At 43.6% G+C, this 10,000-nt stretch overlaps 1 protein-coding gene across 3 annotated transcripts in view; it reads left to right on the top strand.

Moving 5' to 3' along the window:
• Positions 1 to 10,000, top strand: part of arap2 (ArfGAP with RhoGAP domain, ankyrin repeat and PH domain 2) — a 267,094-nt gene that overhangs the window by 240,647 nt on the left and 16,447 nt on the right. For all 3 annotated transcript variants that reach the window (XM_064940778.1, XM_064940777.1, XM_064940779.1), the window contains exons 29-31: positions 3,638 to 3,720; positions 8,560 to 8,595; positions 8,946 to 9,009. In XM_064940778.1, the coding sequence (XP_064796850.1) occupies positions 3,638 to 3,720; positions 8,560 to 8,595; positions 8,946 to 9,009 (183 nt within the window). The remainder of the gene's footprint in view (positions 1 to 3,637; positions 3,721 to 8,559; positions 8,596 to 8,945; positions 9,010 to 10,000) is intronic.

The following is a 10,000-nucleotide window of genomic DNA, read 5'->3' as shown; positions in this document are numbered from 1 at the left end:
AAAACTCACTGACCAGGCTGGGAGCGCATTAATTAGAGATGCAACAAAGAGACTAGAGAAACCCTGAAGGAGCTGCTAAGCTCTACAGCAGAGATTGGAGTATTTGTCCATAGAACCACTTTAAGCCGTACACTCCAAAGAGCTTTACGGAAGAGTGTCCAGAAAAAAGCCATTGCTTAATAAAGAAAAAATAAGCAAACACATTTGGTGTTCGCCAAAAGGCATGTGGGAGACTCCCAAAACATATAAAATAACGTACTCTGGTCAGATGAGACTAAAATTGTGTTTTTTGGCAGTTAAGGAAAATACTATGCCTGGTGCAAACGCAACACCTCTCGTCACCCCAAGAACAGCTTCCCCACATTAAAGCATGGTGGTGGAAACATCATGCTGTGGGGAAGTTTTTCAGCGGCAGGGACTGGGAAACTGGTCAGAATTGAAGGAATGATGGATGGCGCTAAATACAGGGAACTTCTTGAGGGAAACCTGTTTCATTCTTACAGAGATTTGAGACTGTGATGGAGGTTCACCTTCCAGTAGGACAATGACCCTAAGCATACTGCTAAAGCAACACTTGAATGGTTTAAGAGGAATCATATCAAGGTCTTGGAATGGCTTAGTCAAAGCCCAGACCTCAATCCAATTGAGAATCTGTAGTATGACTTAAAGATTTCTGTACACCAGCAGAACCCATCCAACTTGCAGGAGCTGGAGCAGTTTTGCCTTAAAGAATGGGCAGACATACCAGTGGCTAGATGTGCCAAGCTTATAGAGACATACCCCAAGAGACCTGCAGCTGTAAATGATGCAGAAGGTGGCTCTACAAAGTATTGACTTTGGTGGGGGTGAATAGTTATGCACGCTCAAGTTTTCTGTTTTTTTTTTGTCTTATTTCTTGTTTGTTCCACAATAAAAAATATTTTGCATCTTCAAAATGGTAGACATGTTGTTAAATCAAATGATACAAACCCCCAAAAAATCTATTTTAATTCCAGGTTTTAAGGCAACAAAATAGGAAAAATGCCAAGGGAGGTGAATACTTTTGCAAGCCACTATACAAACATTGTCATAGCTGTAGTATGAATCTGCAGGTAGCTAAAGCTAACAAACTAGGTTCAATGTTAGCTATCTAACATTAGGCTATAACTAGCAATGCAAATGAATTTCAGATTCTAATAATATTAATACAAAGATCATACATGCAAATTTAGCTAGCCAACCAGCAAGCTAACATTTGTTTGCTAACTAGTGTTGCGCTTTAACTTGCAATAAAAATAACTTCCCAACAAAATTCGAAAATAATATCTGAAAATGTAGCATCACGACAGACTGGAACCATTTAACTCTGTTTTGTTTGTAACTACATCTCGTTTCATTCTGTCAAGTCACTCCGCTTCACATTGCCCATGGCGTGCGCAGAATGTAGCCCATCCCCTTTTCCAACTGATCGATAGTTTTTCTAGTTCTCGATGGCTAACGTCATATCTTTCAAAATCGGCACAGTAAAAAGGACTGTCAACGCATACTGAACAGCTCACATTATAGATAGAAGCATGCTACATGGTAGACCAATCCAAATTCATCTCCTGGCATGTCCAGCCCATCCATTATCTCAGCCAATCATGGCTAGCGGGAATGTTCCTGCCTTTTTCCATGGCTAAACCAACTAGCCACGTAATTGAACAATGTTATTTGTATTTATGGATGTAATTCAAGTTTGTTATTAAGGCAAATTAAAGTTCACATGTTCCAGAAGGCATTTCTGTTCCAAAACACATTCTCATTAAAAAACATGTTTATGTTCAAATCCTGTGAAGTATCTCATGTGATGTAGTGATGTGCAGAGACACGCATTGAGAGAGACACACAGAGAGAGACATACAGAGAGAAAGACACACACAGAGAGAGAGAGACACACACACAGAGACACACACAGAGAGAGAGAGACACACACACACACAGAGACACACAGAGAGAGAGAGAGACACATACACACAGAGACACACACAGAGAGAGAGACACACACACACAGAGAGACACACAGAGAGAGAACATTTATAGAGACACAGAAAGAGACACACAGAGAGAGAGACACACACACACAGAGAGACACACAGAGAGCGAGACATTTATAGAGACACAGAAAGAGACACACAGAGAGAGAGACACACACACACAGAGAGACACACAGAGAGCGAGACATTTATAGAGACACAGAAAGAGACACACAGAGAGAGACATACAGAGAGAAAGACACACACAGAGAGAGAGAGACACACACACAGAGACACACACAGAGAGAGAGACACACACAGAGAGACACACACAGAGAGAGAGATAGAGAGACACATACACACAGAGACACACACAGAGAGAGAGACACACACACACAGAGAGACACACAGAGAGAGATACATTTATAGAGACACAGAAAGAGACACACAGAGAGAGAGAGACACACACACACAGAGAGACACACAGAGAGTGAGACATTTATAGAGACACAGAAAGAGACACACACAGAGAGACACACAGAGAGCGAGACATTTATAGAGACACAGAAAGAGACACACACAGAGAGAGAGACACACACACACAGAGAGACACACAGAGAGCGATACATTTATAGAGACACAGAAAGAGACACACACAGAGAGAGAGACACACACACACAGAGAGACACACAGAGAGCGAGACATTTATAGAGACACAGAAAGAGACACACACAGAGAGAGACACACAGAGAGAGATACATTTATAGAGACACAGAAAGAGACACACACAGAGAGAGAGACACACACACAGAGAGAGACACACAGAGAGCGAGACATTTATAGAGACACAGAAAGAGACACACACAGAGAGAGAGACACACACACACAGAGAGACACACAGAGAGCGAGACATTTATAGAGACACAGAAAGAGACACACACAGAGAGAGAGACACACACACAGAGAGACACACACACAGAGAGACACACAGAGAGACACACAGAGAGACACACAGAGAGAGACACACAGAGAGACACACAGAGAGAGACACACAGAGAGACACAAAGAGAGAGAGACACACAGAGAGAGACACACAGAGAGAGACACACAGAGAGAGACACACAGAGAGAGACACACAGAGAGAGAGACACACACAGACACAGAGAGTCTAGTCTCCTGAAACGAGTCACAAATTAATTTTGATCAGTCGGAAATTATTAAAGTGCCGAAAACACGTTGGCTCACTATTTAAAAAGAAGTTGGAGAACAACCAATAGGATGGAAAATACAGGATGTTTGGTGCAGGTACAGCTGACTAGCGCAAGCTAACGATACTTACAATAGCAAAATTTAATTAAAAAAAAATGGTTCATTTGTCTTTATTTATTTATTATCTACTATTGGAATTAATTATAGCTACTATAGCGTCCAAAAATATTATTGCGATATGTAACTATCAACATTTTCCTCCATCCAATTATTCTCTGGTAGTGATTGTTTTTGGAAAGCGTATGTTTGGACTGCCTGTCTTTTTGAGACGCCAACAGGTTGTCTGTCACTTTTGAAAAAAAAAATGCTCTTGCTATTTGGATTGCTTGAAACTGCATACTTCCCTTGTCTGACTGACTTCCTGTTTGTCCAAGAGCACCAAGCCAGAGAGAGAGGTCCCACTGAAGTTAGTCAAGTGTTACCTCGGACTGAAGAAGAAGCTCAAACCACCCACCAGGTAAATATCACGGATACTTATCACATATACCTTATCAAAGTGTAAATAATATATCTGAGTGTTATTAAGATAGATTCATCATTATTATTATTTATTATTTACTGTGTTATTTTGTCTCTCATGATGTGAGTTCCTCATCCCCGAAAATATGTTACGCCTTCTCTTTTTGTTCCGAGTGCCTCAACATCAAAGCTATCCAAACCACTCCTAACACCCTCACAATAACAGCAATGATTAAATGTACACTGGACCAAAATATAAACGCAACATGTAAAGTGTTGGTCCGATGTTTCATGAGCTGAAATAAGAAATCCCAGAAAAGTTCCATACTCACAAAAAGCTTATTTCTCTGAAATGTGTTGCTCAAATGTCTTTATATCCCTGTTAGTGAGCATTTATTCTTCGCCAAGATAATCCATCCACCTGACAGGTGTGGCATATCAAGAAGCTGATTAAAAAGCCTGATCATTACACAGTACCAATTTTTGGCCGGCTTCCTCCGAATGGAGAAATATTGCTGCCACTTTATTTTATTTTCCTAATCTTGTATTATTGTCATTTATAACTCATGTCAAGCCAGCTGCATTTTTGTGGGCATAAGAAGGAGAGGAAGGCACAAGCCAACTCTATGTTTCATGTTACCCAAATAACAAGCCAACTCAATGTTTCATGTTACCCAAATAACAAGCCAACTCAATGTTTCATGTTACCCAAATAACAAGCCAACTCAATGTTTCATGTTACCCAAATAACAAGCCAACTCAATGTTTCATGTTACCCAAATAACAAGCCAACTCAATGTTTCATGTTACCCAAATAACAAGCTAACTCTATGTTTCATGTTACCCAATTAACAAGCCAACCCAATGTTTCATGTTAACCAATTAACAAGCCAACTCAATGTTTCATGTTACCCAAATAACAAGCCAACTCTATGTTTCATGTTACCCAATTAACAAGCCAACTCAATGTTTCATGTTACCCAAATAATAAGCCAACTCAATGTTTCATGTTACCCAAATAACAAGCCAACTCAATGTTTCATGTTACCCAAATAACAAGCCAACTCAATGTTTCATGTTACCCAAATAACAAGCCAACTCAATGTTTCATGTTACCCAAATAATAAGCCAACTCAATGTTTCATGTTACCCAAATAACAAGCCAACTCAATTTTTCATGTTACCCAATTAACAAGCCAACCCAATGTTTCATGTTACCCAATTAAAAGGCCAACCCAATGTTTCATGATACCCAATTAACAAGCCAACTCAATGTTTCATGTTACCCAATTAACAAGCCAACTCAATGTTTCATGTTACCCAAATAACAAGCCAACCCAATGTTTCATGTTACCCAAATAACAAGCCAACTCAATGTTTCATGATACCCAATTAAAAGGCCAACCCAATGTTTCATGTTACCCAATTAAAAGGCCAACCCAATGTTTCATGATACCCAATTAAAAGGCCAACCCAATGTTTCATGTTACCCAATTAAAAAGCCAACCCAATGTTTCATGTTACCCAGTTAACAAGCCAACCCAATGTTTCATGTTACCCAATTAAAAGGCCAACCCAATGTTTCATGTTACCCAATTAACAAGCCAACCCAATGTTTCATGTTACCCAATTAACAAGCCAACCCAATGTTTCATGTTACCCAGTCTCTCTGACTGGGAGGAATGGAGGGAGTCAGAGAGGCTGGGAGTAATGGAGGGAGCAAAGAGGGACTGGGAGGAATGGAGGGAGTCAGAGAGACTGGGAGGAATGGAGGGAGTCAGAGAGGCTGGGAGGAATGGAGGGAGTCAAAGTGAGAGAGGCTGGGAGGAATGGAGGGAGCAAAGTGGGACTGGGAGGAATGGAGAGAGTCAGAGAGGCTGGGAGGAATGGAGGGAGTCAAAGAGAGAGAGAGAGTCTGGGAGGAATGGAGGGAGTCAGAGAGACTGGGAGGAATGGAGGGAGCCAAAGAGAGAGAGAGAGAGAGTCTGGGAGGAATGGAGGGAGTCAGAGAGACTGGGAGGAATGGAGGGAGTCAGAGAGGCTGGGAGGAATGGAGGGAGTCGAAGTGAGAGAGGAATGGAGGGAGCAAAGTGGGACTGGGAGGAATGGAGGGAGTCAGAGAGGCTGGGAGAAATGGAGGGAGTCGAAGAGAGAGAGAGAGTCTGGGAGGAATGGAGGGAGTCAGAGAGACTGGGAGGAATGGAGGGAGTCAAAGAGACTGGGTGGAATGGAGGGAGCCAAAGAGAGAGAGAGAGAGAGAGTCTGGGAGGAATGGAGGGAGTCAGAGAGACTGAGAGGAATGGAGGGAGTCAGAGAGGCTGGGAGGAATGGAGGGAGTCAAAGTGAGAGAGGCTGGGAGGAATGGAGGGAGCAAAGTGGGACTGGGAGGAATGGAGGGAGTCAGAGAGGCTGGGAGAAATGGAGGGAGCAAAGAGGGACTGGGAGGAATGGAGGGAGTCAGAGAGACTGGGAGGAATTGAGGGAGTCAAAGAGAGAGAGAGAGGCTGGGAGGAATGGAGGGAGTCAAAGAAAGAGAGAGGCTGGGAGGAATGGAGGGAGTCAGAGAGGCTGGGAGGAATGGAGGGAGTCAAAGAGGCTGGGAGGAATGGAGGGAGTCAGAGAGAGGCTGGGAGGAATGGAGGGATTCAAAGAGGCTGGGAGGAATGGAGGGAGTCAGAGAGGCTGGGAGGAATGGAGGGAGTCAAAGAGGCTGGGATGAATGGAGGGAGTCAGAAAGACACATAGAGACCTGGGTGGAATGGAGAGAGTCAACGAGAGAGAGACTGGGAGAAATGTATGTAGTCAAAGAGAAAGAAAGAAAGAAAGAAAGACAGAGAGAGACTGGGAAGGATGGATCGAGTCAAAGAGAGAGAGAGACTGTAAAGGATAGAGGGAGTCAAAGAGAGAGAGAGACTGGGAAGGATGGAGGGAGTCCAAGAGAGGGAGAGAGACTGGGAAGGATGGATCGAGTCAAAGAGAGAGAGAGAGAGACTTGGAAGGATGGATCGAGTCAAAGACAGAGAGAGAGACTGTAAAGGATGGAGGGAGTCAAAGACAGAGAGAGAGACTGGGAAGGATGGATCGAGTCAAAGAGAGAGAGAGAGAGACTTGGAAGGATGGATCGAGTCAAAGACAGAGAGAGAGACTGTAAAGGATGGAGGGAGTCAAAGAGAGAGAGAGAGAGACTGGGAAGGATGGATTGAGTCAAAGAGAGAGAGAGATAGACTGGGAAGGATGGATCAAGTCAAAGAGAGAGAGACTGGGATGGATGGAGGGAGTCAAAGAGAGAGAGAGAGACTGGGAAGGATGGATCGAGTCAAAGAGAGAGACTGGGAAGGATGGAGGGAGTCAAAGAGAGAGAGAGGCTGGGAAGAATGGATGGAGTTAATGAGACAGCGAGAGAGAGACTGGGAGGATTGGTGTGAGTCAAAGAGAAAGAGAAGGAGGAATGGAGGGAGTAGTAGAGAGAGAGAGAGGCTTTGAGGAATGGAGAGAGTCGAAGAGACAGAAAGAGACTAAACCACATAATTAAGAACAGGCCGACATGAGAAGGGGCTTGGATGAGGTTGAATGGGCTGTGTTAGCAAGCAGGGGGTTTAGATAGGCTACAAGCTCGGAGGAGGTTGGATGGGTTAGCTAGCAGGGAGTTTAGATAGAATACAGGCTTGGAGGAGGCTGGATGGGTTAGCTAGCAGGGAGTTTAGATAGGATACAGGCTCGGAGGAGGTTGAATGGGCTGGGTTAGCTAACAGGGAGTTTAGGTAGGATACAGACTTGGAGGAGGTTGGCTGGGTTAGCTAGCAGGGTGTTTAGATAGAATACAGGCTTGGAGGAGGTTGGATGGGTTTGCTAGCAGGGTGTTTAGATAGAATACAGGCTTGGAGGAGGTTGGATGGGTTAGCTAGCAGGGAGTTTAGATAGAATACAAGCTTGGAGGAGGTTGGATGGGTTTGCTAGCAGGGAGTTTAGATAGAATACAGGCTTGGAGGAGGTTGGATGGGTTTGCTAGCAGGGAGTTTAGATAGGATACAGGCTTAGAGGAGGTTGAATAGGCTGTGTTAGCTAGCAGGGAGTTTAGATAGAATACAGGCTTGGAGGAGGTTGGATGGGTTTGTTTGCAGGGAGTTTAGATAGGATACAGGTTTAGAGGAGGTTGAATAGGCTGTGTTAGCTAGCAGGGAGTTTAGATAGAATACAGGCTTGGAGGAGGTTGGATGGGTTAGCTAGCAGGGAGTTTAGATAGAATACAAGCTTGGAGGAGGTTGGATGGGTTAGCTAGCAGGGAGTTTAGATAGAATACAGGCTTGGAGGAGGTTGGATGGGTTAGCTAGCAGGGAGTTTAGATAGGATACAGGCTTAGAGGAGGTTGAATAGGCTGTGTTAGCTAGCAGGGAGTTTAGATAGAATACAGGCTTGGAGGAGGTTGGATGGGCTGTGTTAGCTAGCAGGGAGTTTAGATAGAATACAGGCTTTGTCTCCTCCTCATCTCCTTGGTTTTCTCTCTGTTCTATCTCTGAACTACCCGTGTAGCCACAGACCTGTGTGCGTGTGTGTGTGGGGGGCGGGGGGGGGGGTACACCTTGACTCCTAGCATGAGGGCTAAACATAATAATGAACATTGTGTTTGTCTGTATTTGAAAGGACGATTATAAATATATTGATGGCACTATACTTTTTCCCCTAAGATATTTTCTGATCATCCGAGTTCTGGGGTTTGCATCGTCTTCTTTCCTTTTGACTTGACGTGCGAGATGCGAAAACAACTTTTCATCAGAGTGTGGGTCACCAGTTTGCAGAGAAACGAGGTTTAAACCATCTTCTCCCTTTCCTTTAATAGCTGGGGTTTCACCGTCTACACAGACAAACAGCAATGGTGAGTGCTTTTCACTGCTTTTCAATTTCAATAATTCAATACCTTCACCCTCCTCTTCTGTCGTTTTCAACAAAGTTTGACAGAACAAAAATAAGAGATTGAGACCTTGTGATTTCTCCCCCAGCTTTGATTAATCAGATGTTTTTCACTGTTACGAATGAGGCCATTGTTTTCCCTCAGCCCCACACCAGTGTTAGGGTATTGGACGTTGTATCTCTTCAACCACAGATCCAGGATCAGATCATAACCTCATATGCATATCCTTTACCATTAGGCAGTATAGTAAAAATCTGACCCTAGGTCAGTGGTTAAGGGGTAATTTATATCTACTATTGTTTTCTGATCCACAGGCATTTCTGCTGCGAGGGGAAGCAGTCTCAAATAGACTGGGTGACAGACATCATCACGATGAAGGTATATTCAGGTGTCGGGAATCTTCTTAGGGAATAGAGGTTGTGTTCAACATGGTCAATGTTTTACTTATGTTCTATCGATTATATAGCATTGACCAATCAGCTTGTTGATATGGTGTGAGGAGAACACGTCTGACATAGAACAATCACTCCTGACGCTGTGTACTGTAAGAGTTAGATCCACGGACGTTGTTTCGTTGTACGGTCTCTTTCCACCAAGTGTATGAAAACTTAGTAATCCTTGAAAGAAAGACAATGATACATATTGAGAATGGTTTGTTGTTCCTCTCCTTTCGCCACTGCTCATTCCCGTGAAAAATTGCCTGATTAACACTCAGGAAAAACTGCATCTTTAAACCAGCGAGATACGATAAATCATATTTACAATCCCATATCATTATTCATCATTTTCCATTGTAACCCCCCCCCCCCCAAAAAAATGGGCACTAACACGAAATACAATACATAAATAAGGGGAAGTGCTGTGAAGTTTTCGAGGTCACTCAGCGATAACATAAATCACATTATGTGCAACATTCTCAGCCACTGGAATAAGGTCAGGGAGATTGTAACCATCACACTGGTGAGCAGAACACTACAGTACCTACATCTACAGCAGATATAGCTAAGTGTTGTTTGTGTCAGTGGCTGACAGCACACAGCCGCCATAAATAATGCAAAGAGGAGAGAAGCTACAGATGTTGCAGATGAGCGAGAGAACATCACTCTCCTTTTTCTTGTTCAATTGTTGTTGTTGTTTTCTCTCTCTGTCTCTTTCTCTCTCTCTCTCTCTCTCTCTCTCTCTCTCTCTCTCTCTCCTTTTCTCTCTCTCGCTCTCTCTCTCGCTGCCTCTCTCTCTCTCCCTCTCTCTCTCTCACTCTCTCTCTCTTTCTCTCCCTCTCTCTCTCTCTCTCTTTCTCTTTCTCTCTCTCCCTCTCTCTCCCTCTCTCTCTCTCTCTCTCTCTCTCTCTTTCTCTCTCGCTGTCTCTCTC

Source organism: Oncorhynchus masou, chromosome 27 (genome assembly GCF_036934945.1).
Source record: "Oncorhynchus masou masou isolate Uvic2021 chromosome 27, UVic_Omas_1.1, whole genome shotgun sequence".
NCBI lineage: Eukaryota > Metazoa > Chordata > Actinopteri > Salmoniformes > Salmonidae > Oncorhynchus > Oncorhynchus masou.
This window is presented reverse-complemented; position numbering and strand designations above follow the sequence as displayed.